This window comes from Haliaeetus albicilla, chromosome 8, assembly GCF_947461875.1.
Source record: "Haliaeetus albicilla chromosome 8, bHalAlb1.1, whole genome shotgun sequence".
Classification (NCBI taxonomy): domain Eukaryota; kingdom Metazoa; phylum Chordata; class Aves; order Accipitriformes; family Accipitridae; genus Haliaeetus; species Haliaeetus albicilla.
The window spans coordinates 38,687,932-38,711,212 of NC_091490.1; the positions used below are offsets into that span (position 1 = coordinate 38,687,932).

The window sequence follows — 23,281 nt, forward strand, 5'->3', positions numbered from 1 at the left end:
CCACTCTTTCCTTTCACAGCACAGGCACCGGCATGGCGGCATCCCACACCCGTGGCTACAGACCCTCCCCAGGCACCTGGGACCGCAGTTCAACTCTCCATCTTCACCTGCAGTGGTTCAAAGCATGCTCCCAAAAAAGTACTCAGCCCATCAACCTCACAGCCTAACAGTTAACAACAGTCTTTTGTGGTTTTTTCAGCTTTCAACCAGCTTCTTAGTTAAAAAATAACTGAGCTAGGCTGAACTGCAGGAGATATCCTCCCTGCACCCGTGGGCCAGCCCATGGCTGCCAGAGCTGGCTCCGGGCTCAGGCGAGTCCCCCACTCTGGGTTCAGAGATCAGGCACACTGGCAGCAAACACTGTTACTATTTTTACATTGCACAGACCACAACATAAATAAATGGCTGCTTGAAGAAAATAAAAATCCAATTCTATTAAAAAATTCTCTTTAATCCATGCTGAACAAGGTTGCTGTCTTCCCTCCCTAAAGGAGGCTGCAAAATTAAATTACTGTTTGTGAAGTGCTCAGATATCACAACAATAAGTAACCCAGAGAAGCCCACAGGGAAATGAATTAATTTTGTCTTGTGAATGGGGATACAAAAGAGCACATAGCCACACAACACAGCAGGATAAACGAAGTTAGCTAGCAGGCATCTTTCACCCGTGCACGGATCCTGGAAGACACAGTCTGTGACCATGTAAAGACCACACTGTAATGCAGATCTACAAGAGGACTGAAGTAAAAACTAAGGCAATTTTGGTTGTGGCATTTCCTGACTTCCAAGAACTTTCTGCAGCTTCCGCAGAAGCATTTCAACTCGACCATGTAGCTTCCCAACAGCACTCGCCAAAACGCCTCCTCCAGTCCACAGTCACCTCTCAGCCTCTCTCCTTATGAAAGCTCTTCAAACACAGACAGAGCTAGTTCTTCTGTGGGGCTGATGGCCCATTCCCACGAAGATCAGCAGTGCTGACCAGTGACCACCACAGCCACTACGAGCAGCTCTAAGTCTCCCCAGGCTGGAAACGTTGGACACAGCAGAGCGAACAGCAAAAGCTAGCTGCTTTCTCCTGTGAGGACCAACATCAGCAGGTAGCATGTCACCTAATTCTCTTGTGGGTTTCACGGTGGCCACGTGACAGCAGAAGAGAGCTACGATGCCTGGATAGCCTTTCACACCTGGGACAGACCCTTTCATCAACACCACTGCCATAAAGTATGCTCCCGCATTGTTCCCAGTCCTAGTCTCTAACCCATTTATCCTCCTCTACTCACTAATTTCTATTTTGACTTCCTAGTTTTACTTGGTGAACAGCAGATTTTTTTTATCAGAGCTACTAAACAGCACACTCGCACATGAGCATCACTTCCCCGAAAATTTCAAAATGTTCCCCACCCCTCCCCGCAACAAAGGAGTGGAGAATCTCTCAGATAAGGCAGCTGAGGGAACTGTGTCATTTTTAAATGACTAAGCAGCCTCTTTCCCTAGCCGCCTTCTCAGAAACAGATGAGCAACTTGGAGATGACACTTCCCAAAAGTATTTAGTGAAGAGTTTTGGCCCAATCTGGTGTGGGGATGAGATTACACCAGACTGCAGACAGAGGATATTAATGGAAAGTTCCAGCAAGCTGGCAAGGTGGTTATCAGCTCTTTCAGAAGAGCTCTGCACTAAGGGCAGAGCCTCTGCTAACAGCAGGCGCGCTTTTGAAAGTGGCCCAAGTTCTGTAAATTGGCCTCTAAGTGAACAAAAAGCCCAAACAAACATCACATGGTGAAGCACACTCATTGTCACTACTTCCAATGAGCACAGATTTCAGTAGTGCAGATGCTCAGAGCAGTTGTAACAACTCCCAAGGAAAACGAGAAACTGAAGTCCAGGACATTTTCCGCAGACTCCAGGCAGGGACCAGAACATTTTACAGCGTGGTGGAAGTAGTACAACAAAAACAGGTGGCCTTTCCAGCCAGGTGAGCCACTTCACTCTAGCAGGAGCCCTCCACTCGTGACACGCCAGGTATGCAGCGCACATGCTGATCAGCTGAACCACGTTGTATGGACACCCGGCACACCTGCATGCCTCAGCCACAGCCCACACGCTGCTCAGTGCAGCTTGTGTCAGACTCACAGCACTCCACTGTGTGATGGGGAAGTGCTGCTGGCCCCTGGGAAAGAGCAAGAGCAGGCTGCTGCCAAGGAATTTATTAAACCAGGCTACAGCCCGGGAAAAAGCTTGCTGCCAATGAACTGCAGGCAAAGGAATTGCTCTAGGGCTGCATGATGATGGCGAGCTGCATGTTAGATTCTACAGCAGGGATCACTCTCACTGGCTAACTGGGGACTTTTCATCAAGTGCTTACCAGCCTCCAAACTCAGACAGTGTTGATGGCACTTTATGCAAGCTGTTCCCCTAGCAGACACAGGAGACACCAGAACAGGGCAGATCATCCCCTTCACTGTGCTCAAAGGCAGTCCCCAGACATGAAAAGTAACAAATAATTCGTGTCCCAAAGCCTTTGACACCTATTGGTAACGGTTTGAGGGGTCTCCTCCTTTCTGAAAACACAGTGGTGTTTCTCTTGCATTTGAGGCTCATTAAATGCTGCCCACGCATCACCTCTCAACACTCAGATTGCTTGGTGGTCACCACACCCTTACAGGCTCCAGTTCAGAAGGGCTCTTCACAGATTTCAACAGGAATTAAAATTTGATTGTCCCAGGCTGCTCACTCATCCACCTTGGAGTACAGGCAAGAAGGCAGACAGAAGACCCTTGACTTTCCTGTTGCACTGTCCCAGCAAGCTCCTCTTGCCTGCTGGAGGCACAGACATCAGTGTCAGAGGAGAAACCCCTCCAATATACACTGGTCTTTGAGCTTTTATTCAAGTATGCAGTTTTCTAAGCCTGTACTTGTTACGAGGTGCTACAGCATCTGTGAACTATGGCTAAACGCACTTCCACATGTTTGTTTCTGGGCATGAATACTTTACTAGCTCTTAAGCTAAAACATCTGAAACCCGCACTCAAAATTTTGGCCCGCATAAGCCCTAACAAACTCACTGTCACTGAGCTTGCCTGCAGTATGTCCTCAAAGCCAAGATACAGCCCTTCCCAAATGTTTTAAAGCAGTGGTTTTCAACCTCTGAAGCAACCATTTGAGAGTTTTTGGTCAAAGAGCCATTTTACATGTTTTAGCAGCTGGGAGAAAAGCGCTAAGACTCAGACAGCACTAACCACTGATGTAGTGCTTTTTTACAAATTGCTTTGCTAAATACATGGTTTGGTTTAGTGCTGTAGTCTAAAGCCTTCTCCTGTCTAGGGCCATCAAGTCACTGACAGTCAGTTATAAATTAAACAATCATTAAAACTGAGTATCAATTTTGCAAACTGAAGTTTGAATGCTTCCCCAGTTGGGGGACTCTTTTCCCCTCCAAGGCTCGCTGGGCACCCAGAGGAGATGGGAGTGTGGGAAGGAGAGCTGGGACTGCAGGAAGGAAGAGGGGGCAGGTATGGTTTCCAGAGGGAGATGGGAAGGGAAAGGAAATAACCTCTAGAATTGATGGAAATGGAAACAGAGATGGGAAAAACAACTTAAAATTCCAATTGTGACTCAGTTTTAATCTAACTGATGGAGCAAGGGGAAGGACAGAGTGGACAAGAGCAGTCACAGTTACAAAGCAGAATTAACCCCTGCCTCCCCACACATACACTTTTGGTAGCAGGTACCAAACAACCTCCAAAAGCTGGCAGGTGACAGGACTCTTGTTAAGAATCAGCTCACAAACCTTCTCCTGCAGCCTCACTGATGACAGTGCAGCACCAGGAGCACTGCTTTGCATTGGTTTGAAATGCTATCAACAGGAAAAGTAACCTCTGAAACAAAAAACAGAGCTATGTGCTGTAGTCCAAACACAGCTAGGGAGGCATGTGATGAAAAACGCTGCAGGGACAGGGTGCACGCAAAGAGTGAAGTATTTGCAGTGGCATCTCCCAATGACCCTTTGCCAATTCTGTCATTGCTGATGGCTGCAGGACTGAAGGGCTCCCAAAATTGTTAACTGTAAATCCCCACCCACAGACTGATGCTTCTCTGCAGTTGCACATTGTGTTGAATGAACACCCAAGCCCAACCTAGCAGCAAACTGACAAGGGAAGAGCCTGCCTGCAGTTTCACAGGCAGCAAATGGGATCTGAACGGGGTGCGGGCAGCAAGGGCTGCAGGACCTTGCTTTGATCTTCCAGGTTAGACCTCAGGTGTGCCAGCAACACCCTCCTACATGGTCCTGCAGCACCGTCAGAAACGGTAGGCATATCAACATTGCCTGCTCACCTGCCAACACAACTCTCATGTTTAGACAGATTAAACCATCTTCTAATACAAACCGTTACAGCCTTTTGTACTGTAACTCACTGATTTACTTATTCCTCTTTGGGGATGTGCACGTGAACTCTGAGGTCAGAAGATGGCCTGGTCCAAGCTGCCCTTGTTCCCCACATGTAAAGGGCTTCATTACAGGCAGCTGCTAGAAACTTCGGGGGCCAAAGGACATCTGAAATGTGAGCACAGCAGACCGCCTAAACAGGGGAATGAAGAGAGCCTTGTGATAAAAAACCAAAACAAAACAAAAAAACAACCCACCAACCAGAGCCTGGATTGTACCTTCCAACTCTGGGAGGCTGATGGACCCGTCTGGAACGTGGCCCCCCTAAGGTCAATGCAAAGAGGAACATCAGGACTGGCTGAGACTTGTCCTGCTTTCTCCTTCTGCTGGGTGGAACACAGGGCAGCAGGAGGGCACCACAGCTCAGCAGGAAGGAGCAAGACCCAAAGGCTCTGAAGCACGCATTGATATAAGTCAAGGGAGGACATGTCTTTTATGAACAGTACCAACAATCGCCACATCTCACTTTTCAGAGCAGAACATGACAAGGAAGTCACACGCAAGAGCTGCACTAATGCAACACTGTAAAGTAAGATTAAAATTAACAGGAAAAAAGAATATTTCTGAGAACTTCATATTTCAGTCAGTGGTGTGGTGACCTCTGCGTTTCAATGCTCAGGCATTAAAGTGTATCTACAAATGCCATGTTTTCCATAGTCCTACAGCCTGCCACTGGTAGGTAGCATGTGTGGGGTTCACAGGTAAGAGTTGCCCCAAACATCGCTACTGCATTCTTGCAACTATGTCACTTGGTCTGATAAGAGACTTAATCTTTCTAAACAAATTGTTCTTTGTGAGTGCTAAGGTACTGCAAGGAGGAGGAGACAGCAAGAACCACAAGGACAGTAGGGCAAATCAGTCATTTTCTCTCAAATGGTAAGGAAATAAAAATGAAGCAGGAAGAAAGTGGTACCTCTGTCAAAGGTCTCGGTCTTCTCTCTACAACAAATTCTGTGTGGCAGAGCTCACAGTAACTTGTGTTGGAGGAGGATAACCATTTTTCCAGGCAGCTCTTGTGCACGGTGCCCAGTGTTCCTGTGCAGTCACACGGGGAAAGCAGTCCCTCCCCACTTCCACCTTCATGACAGATTCGACAGATGGGACCGTCACTAAAGAGGCAGACAAACAGAATGAAATCACTGTCAGAGCAGGCAGAACGATACAGCCACATCAGAGAATGGGGTCCGATCCCACCAAGCCCCAGAATGGTGCAAACACAGCAGGCAGCACGTGGCAGAGCACACCAGGCGTGCTGCAACTCTCTAAAGCAGCCGGCTACAGCAAGAAACCAGTCTCAGGGGAGCGTGGAGGTGCCTGGGACATTTTAGGTCAGTAAAATCTGGAAGTTGTGTTGATGAGCACCACAACCCCCATGAGAAGCTGGCACGTCAGCGGGGCCAGCTCAGCTGGCCACAGAAGGGACCGCAGCACACGTGTCCCACAGTCTCCAGCTCTGCTCACAGCAGGCAGAGAGGCTGACACCAGACTCAAAACCAACCCTGAAGCACTGATGCAAATCCAGAAGCCCAAAGCAAAGCTGGATGATCCACGCTAGTCACAGCATGCCCCCAGCCACCTGGAGCCACTCAAGAGGTTTGCAATCATGTTGCATTTATCAGATCACCTATCCACTCTCACCCCATCTCTCCTCTGCATCATGGGTTTAGCAGTAACTGCATAAGGAACAGCGATATCTAAAGACACAACTACATTGACTCTGGAAGCTCAGCTCTCCAAGGACACAACATATTTCATGGCAAGCAGTCACCCAGACTAAGCTCTTGACATACAAACCCTCTGCCCATCACAGTGCAGTAACTCAGCATCCCATCTCCACACTGCCATACAGAGAACTGTTCTGCAGCGTTTGGGCCTTTAACTGGCTGCAGAAATGCCTTGGTGCTTCAACAACAACCACTTCTCACCCCCTCCTTGGCTAGAAGTTTCAACTACAGAATCAAATCTCTTTGATCATGCTCAAGATCTGCTCTCTTGGGACCTCACAGAACCAGAGATGCTTATCAAGGGAAGTATCAAACACTTTCAGAGACACTTGAAACCTCCCCCACAGGAGGCCTGCACTGCTGATGACACTCAAACCACCCATTTGCTCCCAAGGTGTTCCCTCACACCTCTAACTAGCACCACTGACTGTGGACTATTAGTGCTACTGCTCCAGCACCCAGAAACTTAGCTCAGGTGTATCAGATGATACTCGTGCAGATTTTCATCACAGACTAAAGTCATTGTCTTTGCACCTATGTAAACTCAGAGCAACCAGTGTCCTCCTGTAGCAAGGACTTCCTCTAGCTGCACAGAGAACCAAGTCCTTTTCACTTGAAACCTCTCATTTGGTTGTTTTGTGTACTATCCCCTAATTCCTGTCCTGTAAAAGACAATGTTTTCCACACACCCCCAATTTACAGACCTCAGACCTCCATCATAGCCTGCTCAGTCACCTCTTTCACAAGCAGAAGAGTCCTGGCCTATTCAGTCATGCCTTAGAAACACATCACCTTCTCTACCCTTCCTTCTACCTCTTGCATTTCTAAAACATCTTTTTAGAGCTGCAGAGACCAGAGCTACAGTTTTCAAGATGTGGGCACACCAGGGATTTTTGCAGTGACTGTGTTCTGTTCTTCATTGCTTTCCCAAGCCTTAGCACCTTATTTGCCTTTCGGTCACTGTTGCACATAACTGTCACATGCCCAAGATCGACTTCCTCCAAACCCACAAACACATACATAAATCCCAGACTGTTGTTCTTCATCTGCATCACTGCATGCTGAACTGCAACCATTATTTCAGCCTGCAGTCATTTCCAATAGCATTCAGTTCCCTAAACTCAGGCATCTAGTGCCATTTTAGGTCCAAGGGCATCCCAGCTGGCATCCGAAGGCACAGGCTTCCTAGAAGCCCTGTGCCACATCTGCCAGCTCCATAATGAGGATGTCTTGGGCTCCCTGGGAAACCTCAAATGGCTCTAGACACCAAAGTTCGCTATTCTCAGCAATTCAGTACATCTCTTCAGCATTCACTGTTCATCAAGATCATTTAGGAATAAAATGCTGGACAGCAGAGGCCCAGTACAGGGCTACCCTCCCTGGAGCATGAAAACAAGCCACTCACTAGTATCTCACTCCTTTCCCACCTTCCAACCAGCCATTTCTTTCACACAACAACCGTTCTCTTACATTCATAGATGCACAGATTTGGGGGTGGGAGGAAGGATGAGAAAGGAACATCTTTATTTCAAAGACCCTATTGCATGTGTCCTCTTGAAATCCAGGTGAGCTTTATCAGCTATCACCTTTTTCCACATATTGCTGACAGTACAAAAGCCACACTGATCCCATCTCACACTTCATCCTCCACTGCTATTATGACTTTAAAAAAAACCCAACACCTGACTGCAAAAGAAGTTTGTGGGATTGCAACACAACAGTCAGAAGAAGCAATTTGCAATCTTCAAAACTAGTAGCGCTACTTCCATTAGTTTGCACAACCAGACAAAACAGAAAGCAAGAGCAAGACAAGGAAACACAGTGCAAGGAAAAGGAGCATACTGAGGAAAAACGTTGGTGGGACATGAAGGGAAGAGAAGAGCCAGCAAGAAAAAGTGCACATCAGCTCACTAAAGGAGAAGCAATACTCCTCTCCTGGTGCACTACAGGAGATCTCTACCACTCCCAACTCAATGCTTAGCAGGTATCATCCCAATTGGACTTTTTAATCATATTTAGGGCTGTGAAGCAATGTAAACCCACTGCACCATCCCCTTCTCTCTGCCAAACATCACTGGTTAACCACTGACCCTTGCTCTCTCCTCATTTTCATGTGCCTTTTATTCTTCAGCCACGACAATCCCTGCAACAGGCGTTTGAAGAGGTGGTGGAAACTCCATCCTCAGAGATACTGAAAACTGCATCGGACAAGGCTCTGAGCAGTCTGATCCATCTTGGAAGCTGGCCTTGCTCTGAAAGGAGGCTGGACCAGATGTCCTCCATAATTCCCTTCCAATCTGAATTATTTGATCATTCTGTAACCTTTATTGCCATAAAGCTCAGTGCTGTATCAGAACAACAAAATTACAGTCTACTCACACAGCCTTAGTGACAGGAACAGACTGAAAAAACCCCAAGCCTCCAGTGCTCTCATGCATCTGTTATTTCCTAAGAAAAGCATCTGTAAGATATTTCATCCGTTCTCTTCCTGTTTGAGAAGTTTCATATTTCCAGTGCATTAATATAACCTTGGCTACCAATAAACAATCCAGAAGGATAAAAATTTGCTGACAGTGCGAGAGAAAAAAAAAAAAAGTCTTATCGGCCTCCATTTTCCTTCCTTCCTATCCAGAGGGGGAGGGGGCCCGGTCACACTCCACATGATACACCCTCAAACACAGTTTTCCAGCAGGCTGTAGAGACCATATCACTAATTTAACCTTTCGGTACAGTCACACTGCCCCTGGCTTTGGTTTGCTAAGTGCTGGTGACAAGGAAGAGAATGAAACCCACCATCACCAAAATGAACGAACTGGTGTCCCATGAAGACACATGAGGAATCCTGTTGGTTTTTTTTTTTTTAACGTGTAATCCCAGGCAGTCTCCCCAGCCAATTTTTACACCTCCACAAGTTTTAAGGGGTCACACAACTTCTCGCCCAGCCTATCGGTTGTCAGAGAACAAGCTCAGTTCCCTTTGCATTTTTATTGACCTGCTCCAGGTTTGCTAGATACAGCAATTACATTTGCCTCAGTTCTCATCTAGCTTTCCTCCCTCGCATTTGCAGTCACCACTTTAACACCTCATCAACGTTTGGTCAAATACATTGAAAAAATAACAGCTGTTCAGACAGGATTTGAACACAAAATGTGACCAGTCTCACTAGCTGGACTGAACGATGCTGCCAAGTGTCCTCTGCTCTGGAAGCTGCTCAAAACATATGATGAGAAGCCACATCAGTAAGAGTGAGCAAGTGAAGCTGCCACACATCCCCTCTAGCAATAGCTGGACACTGCAGTTCCTGCAACACAAACACCCTCCTCTCCCTGGGGGCTGCAAATCGACACCACGCCTTTACTCCATGACCATATCTTGGAACAGGGGCTGTGCTCCATTTTCAGCCCTTAATCACCTCCATGAACAGCAGCCCTTGCTAACATGGCGTCCCACCTTCACTGCTGCTCAGCAAGGACTTGGCAGAGGCACACAGCGAGAGGCCACCTGTGTCATCGCATGCTGGAGCAGCCGCAGACCTGGGGAGTTTTGATGAACACACAAGTCCCAAGCCACCAGCACATGCGACCAGTGTGAGCTCCCGCAAAGAGAGTGCAAGCCTGGGAAGCTCCCGCAAAGAGAGCGCAGGCCTGGGAAGCATCTGGCTAATGAGGATTTGCACTCGCTATCAGTGCCCTGGCAAACTCCTTCACAAACAAGACTTTGTTGTCTCCTTCTACCCCTAGAGCCACAAAAAAAGGGCAAAAAAAAGCCCAGGTGCAGTCATCCCAAGCCCCTTCCCTGAGGCAGCCTTACCTCTGTGCGCCCAGCGCCTTGATCACCGTCGAGAGGAGCCGTCCATCCTTGGCGGTGACCTGCGTGACGTACTGTGGGCGACCGATGTCGGAGTCCTCCACCGACTTGGAGAGGGCAGCACTTCCCGGGCAGTCGCACAGGGAGCCGGGGAGGTGGCAGCAGTCGCCTGTCGTCATGGCAGCTCCAGGCCCCTCTGCCCCAGGGACCGGCACGGAGACCTGCAGGATAGGCACCGCGGTGAGAGCCCGGTACCATGGACCACCAGGCCAGGGTGCAGGTCCCCCCTTTGCCACCCTCCTCCAGCCCCTAGGGCTGGCAGCGCCCCGGGGCCCCAACAACCACGGGTTTTGCTAGACTTCTGTCCCTTTTAATAGGCTTTGTGAGGCTGCCTTACCATAAAATTAAGGCTCCAAGTGTCCTACTTACATAACTTAGTGTCAGAATTGCAAATTTGCCTTTCCCAGAGAGAATTTCTGGTACCCACCCTTTAACCTGATGAAGCCTTTCAAACCCAATGTGCCAACACAGAGATGGGGAAAGCAACCAGAAGCCCCATGGGCCTGTGTCATTCTGGCTAAAACTTTCCTGAAAACTTATGTTCATACCCTCTGTAGAAGTTGCCAAGTTTCACCTGAACATGGCACTTAAACCACTTTGCGTGGCTCCATTCAGGGAAGCCCTTCTCTCAGCTGCATTCAGGTGCTTTCTGAGCCCTTTAAAGCCTGTCCACCAAACTCAGAAGGCTCACCATCCACCCCACCTTTGATTTTCCCTTTTTTTATTTCTTTACAGAAATGCATGCCCTTCCGTTTCCACATCCCACGTGGTGTGTCCCAGCAGTGAACATGCGGGTATTAACCACGCACAAGCACTGAAAATTCTCCCAGAGCTCCACAGAAACAGCAGCAGGCCGGTTTTCCTCCTTTCCCTCTCAACGGTTCAGACCACTCATGACTTTTATACAGCCATGTGCAAACAGCAAAGCACACCATCATGGTTTTGGTACTTCTGCAGTTTACCCAGCAAGGAATGCACAAAGAACAAGCAGCAAATGCAAGAATCGGGGAGAAGATGCAGAGAAAAAGCCCAGTGTGACAAACCAGGAGCTGGCTCAGATGAGCCACGTGCAGACGGGAGAGCTCACTGCCTTTGAGGGAAGGCAGCAGCTTGCCCAAGCTGCCAGCAACAGCCATGTTCCTCCCTGGCAGGGGTTATCTCAACCCCAAAGACAGGCATGCTTTGCAGATTCAGAAAAATCCCATTTTCTCCAGTCTCCTTTAGCCTGGTCCCTAAGAGGCAGCTGTGCAGAAATAAAGATCTGGGGTTACAATTAGTCACAAGCTGAACAGAAGCCAAAAAAATCATACTGCTGGTAAAGACTAAAATCCTCACATCTGTAAACAGGACTGCCTTATGTAAGGCATGCACAGTAATCCCTGTGCACCAGTGCTTCTGGGATCATAGCTGGAATGGTGTCTCATCCTGGTGGCTGGATTTCAAGAGAGAAACAAACCCATAAAAGAAGTTCAAATGAAAGCAATGAAAAAGATAAAAGGTCTGGGGGGCAAACCCCCCCCCCAAACAACAAAACCAAACAAAAATAACCTCAACCCCCAAACTTACCAAAGAAATATGAAAAGAATTAGGTTTGTTTAATTTGGGGGGGAGGGGAGTGGGGAGTGTGTGGAATCATCAATCTCCATCTCCTGGAGGTAGAAGCAGGCAAACAAACCTTCGCCATCGCATCCAAGGAAATGCTTTTTTGTTTCGAGATCTCTGTGCACAACAGGAGTCAAACATTCCCATGAAACTGCAGTTTCGTCAGGTTCAGCTAAGCCTAAATCAAACTAAAATAGCTAAAGAAAATAAGGGCTTGTTCCTGGTTGGAGGCTTGGCCAGACTACAGAGGAAGAAAACAAAAAGCCAGTACAAGAACGTGATCGTTGAAGCCCTGAAAACACTGATTTGGGTAAGCACAAGTGTTCTTTCATGTCTTGGAAATTAAACAACTCTTACACAACCAAGGGCTTCATCTGTCAGGACGGCTCCCTTCGTGGTGAATGTGTTCCAAGAGGGAGAGAGCATTTCACTGGTGTCTCATTACCAGACACCAACTTTGGTAGCATTCCCTCAAGTTACAGAATATTTTCTAATTTCTAGTAGAAAAGTATCTAATCTCTTTATTAAAGCTGCTCTTGCTTACTATCTGTAATCCTTCTTCTGCATATGAAGAGGAATAGGCTTGAGCTTGTGGGCTAGTCAATCCACACTGAAACAAATGGGAATCTTTCAATCAACTTAAAAATGAACTTAACAGACCCAGCATTGCCTTGACTCAGTCTCTCCACCTGTGCAAAGAGCACACAGGGTTAGAGCCACTTTTCTTATTGGTCTCCTTTTTTTTTTTTTTTTAAAAAAAAAAAGGCTACAAGCTCTCCAACTTTAAGGAGCAAAAAGTAAGATGATAAATGCTATTGGAATGACTTAAGTCAGCTGGTTTGCAAGTTAAGGAGTTCTTTCAGCTTTAAAAGCCTCTTACTGAACCAGGCATGAGAAGATACATGCTTTTAATAAAAAGGTCGGTTCCATTTGTTCAGCCAAAATGTTGTTTATTTTTAAGTCCAGAGGAAAAAGGTCCATTTTGCGTATTGGAATAAAACTGCCCTCACTCCCTGTGTCCTGGGAGTATTTATACCGAGGCTCTTCGTGCTCCACATCTGACAGATACAGGCAGCACTGCGTCCTTGCCCTGGCAGCCCTATTCAGGGCTGAAAGGGAATCGCCACCCTGCCGTCCATCAGGAAACGCGCGGTATTCTATTACAAGTTATTTGGCGCTTCCTTGTCGGGGTCCATCCCAGGGTGGAACCTGAAGTCACTGCTTTAATATCTGACTCATGCCATTCAGCAAATACAAAGGAAAAGCAGCAAGATTTTCATGGATATAGTTAGTGAGGAAGTAACCAAAATCCAAAGATAACATCTGCAGTGCACTCCAGTTCCAATTTCATACCCAGCTGAACATGAACCACAGTGTACAGCCAAGCCAGTCCCTTTCCTGGCTCCCTAAAGGCTCAGCTCATCAACACACAGCCTTCTCTTACAACTGTCAACAGCTCATCGAACCCAAACCCAATGTTACAGCAGAAACACCAAAAACTGGGAGTCAGAATCAAGACCCAAACAGCTGGTTTGAACCACACACTGTTTTTTTTTCTGGGCAGCTGTGATTTCTGAGCCTATTCCTTAGCGATACATTTCTTGTTCTCATTAAAAAAAAAAGTCTCAGAGACATTAAGTTTATTATCAATATCCCCTCTGCTGCAACAGTTAGACATGAGCAAATAAATCAGAAGTCTCTTCTCAGCAACATTTTGTATCCTCAGCTTCTGAGCAGATCCAGAATATAAAGGGCTGAGTTTGTAGAGATTACTCAAATTGAAGAAAAACAAACCCTGTTTGTGGAAAGTTGGCTCAGAAGAACAAGTTATGCACTAGGACTCCAAAACTCAAACACGTGCAGCAAGATGAGCCGGTTCCTCAAAGAGCAGCTAGTGCTTCTTCACTGCTCCAAAGCAGAGACCACGGTGCTGGTGCAGGATGCTGCCTACTATGCGGCTTATGCAAAACACGCCAGCAAAATTTGCTTGTCAGTCTGTTAAAAACCCTTGTCAGTTTGTTAAAAACCCTTGTCAGTCTTCAGGCATTGCAACAAGATATGTGATCCAGTTTATATCATCCAAAGGGCAACAGGGGTTTCAAAACTCCCTCAAATGACTGAACAGCTCAAGACTGCAGAGATCAGGCTGGACCACTGCTCTCCATTCAGAAGACATGCCCAGCAGGAACAAGCAGAAGACAAGGAGCTAAAGGGTCCCCCAGCTCTGTTCTGCATATTTAGACTTTGCAGCTGGACAAGACAGTTATTTCTCCCAGACAGGGAAGTCATAGCAGGCCAGATGAATACCTTGATCAAAGCCACAAAGAGAAAAGCCGCAGTCAAGATGAAAAAGACAATAACAGGAAAGGCTAAGGCCAAATGATCACAGTAAAGGGCAATTGTTAGGTGCAGGTCATGGCTCCTCTGGGCTGCTTGTGGCCTGTCTACATGATGAACACCTCAACTGGTGTAAACCCTTGGAGCAATTACGAGGCTTTGACAAGATCCAGAGCAAACTGGAACTAGAACCAGCTCCACCTTGTTCAGGTACAGCTCGTACGCACCAGCTTCTGTACAGATTAGCTTCCCTGGAACATCTCCACCAAGAAAAAAAACTCCACCTCCTGGCAAGGCTGTCAGCGGCTAAGTCTGTTGCTCTCACTGAGCAACACATTTCCCTGATTACCGTAACCAAGACCTGGCACCTCACTACCGTGCTGCCAGGAGATAACCAAGTTATATAGCCAACATAACCCACCCATCTGTACATAAGTACCTTTTTTTTTTTTCTAATTCAGCTAGTAACCCACTCACTGTGTGCAGATCACCAAAGCTCCGACTGGGACTCACACAAGCTGACATTTAACCTCCAGGAGCAAGGCTACCCAGTCTGCTTTCCAAATCCATTTTAGCTAACTTGGGTATGCAGACACTGAGTCTTCTTATCATATGATCCTGCAAATGTCATCAGTGAACCGAAGGTTTTTAGTTGCTAAAGGGCATTTCCAAACATCAATGCTTTCCTTTTCACCATGAAAGCTGGATTTCCCAAATCCTGGGGCCCTAAGATCATCCGAACACAAACTTCTTGAGGGAGACAAGTACAAAGAATTGCTTCCTTCACCACAACTAAGCACCTGCTCCCACACACCCTGTCTCATCCAGCTAATGCACATCTTTCCACAGCCCAAGTCCAATCCCAGGCCTGCAACATGGTTTTCAGCACCCAGCTCTGGCTACTCTGGGTGGCTGCAGTTCCTAACTGATACACCTGTAGCCTCCGTGCTCCGGGCAACTTGCAGGGTACACCCCCCTACACATCACGGAGGGCAAGCTCTGGCCTCCAGACCCTCACGCCCACACTGATTACATACCCCCACATACTGCCACCAAAGATACGCATGGGTGGGATGTGATGAGTGGCCTGAAGTGCTCCCTGCTACTGTTAAAAGGTTGCATAAGTGGTTTAATCTAAAGAAAACAACAAAAAACCCCAAGAACTAGTCCCAAACTGCGGCAGGGCTTTGTTTTTCAGTTTTGTTTGTTTAAACATACTCCCTGCTGAGGGTTGAAGACTGCAGCATTATTTCGTTCTTAAAAAAAAAAAAAAAGTACATCATAACACCCTAGAAGTACCCGAAAAGCCAGCAACAGATGTGCCCACACTTGACCCATCAGATGAAGACAACTCTAAAGCTTCACAAGATGTGCCCTCAGGCACAGAGCGGGGAATTCTGCTATGAGACCTCACTGCAACTCTTGCATCGCCCAGGACTTGGGAAGAAATCTTGCGAGTCATATGCTCAGCAGTCATCTGAATGCAACGGTCCTACAAGTTAGGGTGCAATGAGCCCTGTCTAGTGAGAAAAGTGGCGCAGCATTTTATGACATATACCCCAATATTCCAAGTAAGATCTGATGCCACACAACAGCTTTTAAAGCATTTTAAAATTTGGCAGGTAAGACACAGGAAAGCATATCACTCCCCAGGAGCTTCTCAATTTCCTGCCTTGCCTGCAACGTTTGGTTGACAATCATAGCTAAAGAAGGTGCTGTAAAAACTTCAGCATTAACTTGCTCTTTAGACAGTGCCAGTGGAGCAACGCTGTGAATTGGACAGACCTGGCAGCAGGCTCAAAACAAAACAAACCCCAAAATGCTAGGAAAAAAAAAAAAAAAAATCAAAGGTCAACATCCTGGGAGCTTGTGAACCTTCTAATAAAGCTTCACACCAGGAACCTCCTCCTACTCCTTTAACAGCAAAACATACAGGCTGAGATACTGTGAAGCACCACTGCTGTCCACAGAGGCTTACCTGTCTCATCCCTAAAGCTGAATTTCAAACATTCACAAGATACTCCAAGTTTAACCATGTAACACCCAGGAGGTGGTTAGACATTTCTAGGAAGCGGCCTTTTTGGACTCCTGATTTTGTCATATTTGTACATTATCTACCACTGCCAGGAACTCAACTCAGCTGCCTCTCAACTATTCCAATAACACAACTCAGCAGCAGTGAAATAGCAATGCAAGCCTTCACTTACCGAGCTCCTGCTGAGGACAAATGATCAAAACTTCTCTAGACCAAGCCACTATTTAGGCATATTCTAGAAACTCTCTGAAGTCTTGGTTATTTAGACTATGGTTTGATGGCAAATGAGTTTGTTTTCCAGACAGAGATGAAGAGACAGTCTTCCACAGAACGTGACTTATTCATTTTTTTCCAAACGGACACATTGCCAGGATCTGACTTCTATTCCCTGTTGGTAAAAAAAAATATTGCAGTGAGCCTTCGTGTTCAATATATGGTTGTTTTCCAAAGCCTGCATCCACACACATCCCTCCTCTCCAAAACTTTCAGCATATTTGATCAACCTGTGCAGTAGCTGCACTTCTTCACCATGTCTTGCAGCACTGGCAAACTACCATCTGGCAAAGATCAAACCCATGTGGCACATACCCTGTGGTTCTCAGTGGGCTCCCACCTGGAGTGAGCCCTAATTTTCAAACGAGTCCATTAGGGATGGGCCTCGTGTGAACACAGCAGAACTGCAACACAGCAGGGCTCCCGTTACCCCAGATTTCAGGGTACCTATCATGTTGTTCACCCCCTTGGTTTTCAGTCAAACTTTATTTTAGAAGAGTGTTGCCTAATGTATAACAATATGTTACTCAATATTCAAAAAGAAAAAAGGTTCAAGTTTACATGTAAAGAAAAAGATCAGTATAAAAATGAGAAGCCTAAAGAATGATTTTTTTTTTCCTTGCTGTAAGCTTGTACTTGGGAAAGACCAAGCCATGGGTTACAGCTGGAGTGCCAAAATGAACAGTTATCTCAGATCTTCTGCGACTTGTTATCTGCCATGAGACCATCTGAAAGGAGAGTTTACTACACTTTAATTACCAACATCTGGAAAAACAAATTGCAACATTGGAAGAAAATTCTTTGCAGAGGGTATCTCCAACCAAAAATCAGCCATTCAGCCATCTTAATAACAAGTTTCATAAGGAAACAACTGAAAACCAGCTGGGACATGAGAAACACCTGGTGCTCCTCTGAGCATTCAGAAGACATCAGCTTTTAGAGGTGAACAGCAGCACAACTCACTATGTAATGCAACTGCATAGACCTTGTGCCCACCTCCCTCTGCATTTTACCACTCTCTGCAGAGAAAGAGAGGTGTATTAGTAAGACTTGAAAGTTTTATTGAAGTCATGAACCAGGGGAAAAAAAAAAAAATCAGTTATCATGCCCACAAATCAATGCTTGCAGAAGTGCTACCCATCAGTGGAGAAAACAACTGTCCCACCACCCACAGGCACATCCCTGCCCTGCTCCCGCCTAGCAGTGCTGCCTCCTGAAGGCACCAGACCATGTGTCCTCTACTGAAATAACAGCAGCAACAACGCAAGAATACTTCTGCTTCCTAGCCCTATCGCTTCAGAGAGCTCCCCTTTAAAGAGAGGCAGCATCTGCAGCAATGCCAAAGCTCAAGGGCTCCCCAGTCCTATGCCAGGCAGCTTCAGTTTATTCAGAACAAATGGATTTTCCAGCTCTGGGTAATACATCAGAAAAAAAAAACAATTTTAGTGTAGCAGTAACACATGCACCAGATTAACACAGAAGCGCCCACACAACATTGGACAGGTCAGTCCCTCAAAGGGCATTACTCAGAAGGATGCAAAACATTGATTCAGGATCGGGAATCCCATGCCAGGAAGAACTTGCATTCTCCTCACTGTTTTCCTCCTTGGTTTATAAAGCACCATTTATACCATTACACAAATAATAACGCTCTTCTTGGAGACAAACTGGAGCTGGAACAAACTGCCTGCCAGCACACAGCAGCCCTGCTCGCTCCAACTGCTCAGAGCAGCGCACAGCCGGCATGCAACGGCCACTCGAAACAAGGCAGCACGCTGATCTTCAAACAGATATTTGAACTGGAATTTAACTGCCTATTTATGTTTTTCAACCTAGCTATTTCACTGTACAAATCTCTCTAGCAGACTCAGTTTTCAAAGACCTTTACAGCAAAGGCACCACCACAGCCTTCAACCCCACTACCCATCTGCATCTGAAGAGCTCCAAAGCAGGCACCAGCTGAGAGCATCCTCTTTCTCCATGGTCAGCCAAAGAGGATTAGCTGACCCTAGCTGATTTCACCAGTATCTCCCTTCTGCCCACTCCTTACCACTACAAATTTCCTCCTCGATCCTGAAGTGAAACTTCACAATTTATATCAGTGCTGCAAAATCCCAGTTTCCCTCTCTCTCCCCCTATTAAGTTTGCAATGTTTTGCTTAGGCTGCATTTCTAGTTCTTCTGGAGACACAGGCCCCAACTGATTTGTCTACAGGGAAGTACAAGAAAAACTGGGAGGAAATAAAAGTTGAGAGCAGTCCAAAATTGTAGTTTACTTTTTCCCCTCCCACCACTCTCAAATCTAAACCCAAACAGCTTTCAGCTGAAACAGGACTAAAGCTCTCAAAGCTTCAAACAAAGAAATAGGTGTAAAGCTAAGACTGCAAGAGCTTGGTGCATTTCCCTATTTGCAGAGGAGTGCTTTAGAAACTAGGTTTGATTTGTTTGTACTTATATTTGCCAAGCCAGTACTGCTCCTTGCCCCCTCGTTCCCTCATTTCGGGAACAGCAGGAGAGTGTTTCCTTCAGTCTATCACTGACTTCATGACAACTGATTAAAACTGCAAGAGCAGTTACAGCGTGCCTGCCCTTGAGGTTAACCACACATAATCATCTTGTGTTATATCAGGAATTGAAGAGTTTAGTTAGAATTGCTACGTAAAATCCGGAAGAAAAAAAACCCCACCAACTTACAGATGCCTATTTTGATTGAAAATGGGAACAAATCGCAGATTCCAAACTGTAACACTGCTCATCCTAGAGAGGTCTGGGGCAAGGAATGCATTTGGACAGCTGACAGGTAGGAAGAGCTGCAGGTCAGTACAGCTCCTGTCAGGCTATTCACTTTACTAGAGGATATGAAGTGTTCAGTCCCTGCCCCAAGACACTTTGTCAGTCCATGCCTTCACGGTTTTCCCATTCTGCATTTTCCCATCAGTGCTCAGAGCTCTCACAACCTGTAACTGTCACAGCTAGAGAGAGACATATTCCACCACCAGGAAAGGTGGCCAAAACCATAAGAAGCCCAGTAGCGACTTCCCCGCTTTTACACAGCAGGATAAAGAGCTGAGCGCCCTCCCAAACACTCAGCAAGTGGGTAACCACGTCTCCCAGTAGAGCTGCATTTGTTGCTGCTATGCTGATGAGCTAGAGCTGACCTGGTCTAACTACGGCAAACACGGCATAAAGATGACAGAGCAAGCGTGATTGCATCCTCCCCGGGGAACGGCACTGCTGCAGTCGGAGCTGGGAAGAGAACGAGACCAGACTTGGAGAGCTGGACAACCTGCTATTCACGTGCATGACATTAACTGTCTCAATAAGCCACAAACTATGCCTCAGCACAGATGAATCCATCGTTTTAGCACCAGAGAAAACTGTTTTACACAAATTTCATGAAAACTGCTTGCCTACCCATCACATTCATTTGGTGCTGTGCTCATTTCCTTCACACACAAGTGACCCATGGCTTTATTTTTCATATGACTTGTCTTTTACATCACAGAGACTGTGGGCCCATTTCTTACAAACTTAGAAGTGGTTAGTGTGTCTTCAAGGGGACAAACGTAAGTAAACGGTGATCACTTCTCTCTCATGGGAAGGCTTTGAGCTAAGAGCATACAGAAGCATGAGTTAACCAGAGTAAATAAGACTGGGGGGCAGAAAAGACACACCAGTTATGAACTTTAATCTGGAGGAGAAAAAAAAAAAAAACCCAACTGTTTAGAAAACGGAAACTCCGAAATTTCCAAATATCCAAAGCTGACTCAAGTGGAGGAAAAATAAACTCATCCTGTAGTTTATAGTTCAGGATGCCTGATTCCTCCCTTCACCTTCTAAGAAGAAGTTCTGTGTTTTTTAGTGTAAAAAGCCAAGATATTTTAAACAATAGTGAAAAAAGCCCCTAAATGCACATTTTACTTTGTATCTCTGCCTGCAGAACTATTACAAAGTTGCATCCTGAGGACCTGCAGCAGTCCCTCAGGACTAACAAAGTCTCAGAGCTCATATCCAGCCTCAACTTGCCCAACTTGCGCTGGATGCATTTGGGGTTGATTTTGGTCATTCTGTTTCAAGGAATCTATGGTAACTTCCTCCCAGGGAAACAGTGTGTCCTGCAATTGCTTGATACAGGCCAGCATCAGTAACCTAGAATGGGAAAGCCCCTCTTCCAGCATCTATTAAGGCAAGAACTCTGTCGGAAGCTGTTTACAATTAGTACATTTGTAATACAGCTCATCTGCATTGTCTCCTTGGCATCCAGCATGGGGTGACCTCACTCTGCAGCCTCAGTGCAATTCCACAGCAAAAAAAGGGCAAACACATCAGAAACAAGAAACTGTTAGTTCCAATGCTTTTTTTTTTTTCCTGTTTCCACTTAAAGACTGCCAGTGGTGTTAATTAGCTAACCACACACAGACAGCCCAGGTTTTACAGCTGGTATTTAATGTCCATGGTATACACATTAAGCCCACACTTGGCTGTTTCCTGTGCCACCTGGTCCACTCCTGGCAAAGTTAAGACTTTCTTACTGATGGAGGCTGCCTGTAATGCTCCACAGTGCATGCTTGGGGGTAGTTAGACCTTGTGTCCTCAACCGGAGTTACTAAATTCACTGTTACAGTGCATGCGAGAAAGGCATTTTCCAGTCTCAGCTCCTTTCCCTTCAAGCCTGTTTCCAAAGGGTGACATACCATCACAGTTTCAAATGCACCTGGAAAACCAGGGCTCTTCTAGCCCTCCAAACACTCTCCCCTGCAGCTGTCTCCACAGTCCTTTGGAGATGCAAAAAAGTATTCAAACACTTAAGCCTTGGAAAGACAAGGCTAACATCCAGCTGTTAAAAGGATTATTCTGTGCATGTGCGAGCTTGGCAACTGAGCAGGGTTGTATGTCCCTATGAGCATGGTGGATAAAGGGGACTGGCCATGGCCATCGGAGCTGACCTACCGCAGCCGCATCACAGGCATTCTTGACAAGAACCTGGAAAAAGTTCGAGAAAGTGCTAGAAACTGTATTGGAAGGGAAAGACACAGAGACAAATGCTTGCTGGAAGGAGAGTGGAGCAAGGGAATGAGAGTCCCAATGAAAATGAGGGCTGGTAACAGGAATGGTTGAGAGGGGAATACAAACAATCCCTTGAGTATGAGCAAATAAAGGGCACAGGGTAGGATGAGAAGCACATCTCACTGACGGTTCTTCTCAGACACACATCAGGGCAGGACAGCCTTATCCCCAGACACTGCAGGGAAGGTGTGCTGAATACAAACAAACCTGATGAAAAGCCAGAGCTGCTCTAGTTAACCCTGACATTTCCAGTTAGTCATCAGCCCTGACTTGAGAGACACCCCACCTGTCTGCTTGTAAAATCTGAGCTCTGCACAGCTTCCTCCGAGACAGCAAGTCACACAACGGCCTGAACTCTCATCAAGGCAGTAACACCATATAGCACCGATGCGTCACCCTACGTTTAGGGGGTCAGATGCAGGTGCGTCACCCTACGTTTAGCCACAGGGTCGTCCCTCAGACAAATCCCATAAACGAGGAGTTTTGGCCTCTGTTGCTAGTAGTTAAGTTGTCTCAAGAAAACTGCTTTAAATGAGATGGAGAGATTTATAGGTCCCAGTTTAAGAAAAGTCAATCACAAAATCTAAGCTTATGCCACAGAGGAAGCCAGCTGGTCCTCCAACACACAACTGTAGCAAGTTCTTCAGTTCTGCCGTGACACTGAATTCATTCTCTTGGGGAATCTCTGTCACAAGCTCTACAAGACAGTGCATTCCCTGTCATGCCACACAGTGCTCAGTAGGTCAAAAATATGCATTAGAACAACAGCCAGTAACACTCCAAAAGAGGAGAAAAAACAGGCATAGGAGCCTTTGCAAGTGGACATCTTTTCCTAGTAACTACTTATACCCGTGGCAATGAAGTCTGACGAACAGGTATGGAAAGCTGCTGCTCCAGACCTCCGGGCCTACAACATTCTCCTCCCAGGTTAAGCTTCTACGCAACACCCCCAGCTTTTCCACGCAGGGGATGGATGTCAGCCCCCTCCCCGTCCTCCGCCGGGAAGAGCCGCAGGCCCGCAGGAAGGGGCCGCAGCTCTTGCCTTCAGCGGGCGGCAGAGGCACCGCACGGCCGGCTCACGGCCTCGCTCGGGACACCGCGCTGGAGGCGAGAGCTCGATAAAAGAGCCCGGTAGCCCGGGGGGCAGCTGGCTCGCACGGCTGCCCGGGGCCGGCGCCAGCTGCTCCTGCGGGAAAGGCCGCGCCGCAGCCGGGAGGGCGGCCGCGGAGAGCGCGGCCGGGTCAGCCATCCTCCCCGAGACCCCGCGGCGCAGCGCGGCCCAAGCCACGGCTCCGGCACCCGAGCACGGGCGGCGGGACGCTACCGGACACCGGGGCGCTGAGGACACTCCCCGCGGCGGGGACTCCCTCCCCTCAACCTCCCCCCGCCAAAACGGGGGCTGGGGGACCGGGAGGGCTGTCAGGGCTCCCGGGCCCCCCACCTCCACCGCAGCCAGACCGCGGCCCGGCCGCCGCAGGCCCGCCCGGGACGCCGCTCCCGTCGCCGCAACCCCGCACCGGAGAGCGGCCCGGCACGGCCCCGAACGGCGGGCAGGCCGCGGCCCCCGGCCGGGAGCGGAGCGCTGGGTCGCGTCGGGCCGGCGGCGGCCGCTGCCCCCGGCGCCCTGCAGGTGCCGCCCCGCCCCGCCCGGTACCTGCGGTCCCGGCGCCCGCGGCCCCTCAGCGCGGCTCGCACCGCCCCATCGCCGGCTCCTGCGGCCGCCGGGCACCGCCCACCCGCGACCGCCCGCCCCGACAGCGGCGCCGCCGCCGCCCGCCAATCCCCGAAGCGCACCGAGCGGACGCCGGCGCCGGCCCACCCAATGGGCTGCGCTGAACCCGGCCGGCGTCGCAACGCGACCACGCTGGCAACAGCCGCTGGCCAATAGCGACCCGGCAGGGCGGCCGCGCCCCGCCCCCCGGCCAAGGGCAG

The 23,281-nt window shown here is 47.9% G+C and overlaps 1 protein-coding gene across 2 annotated transcripts in view; it reads right to left on the bottom strand.

The window, feature by feature from the left end:
* The window catches only part of MARCHF2 (membrane associated ring-CH-type finger 2), a 37,565-nt gene extending 14,466 nt beyond the window's left edge, over positions 1-23,099 (bottom strand). The window contains exons 1-4 of one of the 2 annotated variants that reach the window (XM_069789995.1): positions 23,004-23,099; positions 16,183-16,398; positions 9,980-10,197; positions 5,359-5,554 (exon numbers count right to left, since the gene is read on the bottom strand). In XM_069789995.1, coding sequence (XP_069646096.1) covers positions 5,359-5,554; positions 9,980-10,155 — 372 coding nt within the window. In that variant the 5' untranslated portion in view covers positions 10,156-10,197; positions 16,183-16,398; positions 23,004-23,099. The remainder of the gene's footprint in view (positions 1-5,358; positions 5,555-9,979; positions 10,198-16,182; positions 16,399-23,003) is intronic. The other variant, XM_069789996.1, reaches the window with a different exon arrangement.
* Positions 23,100-23,281: the final 182 nt, after the last annotated feature.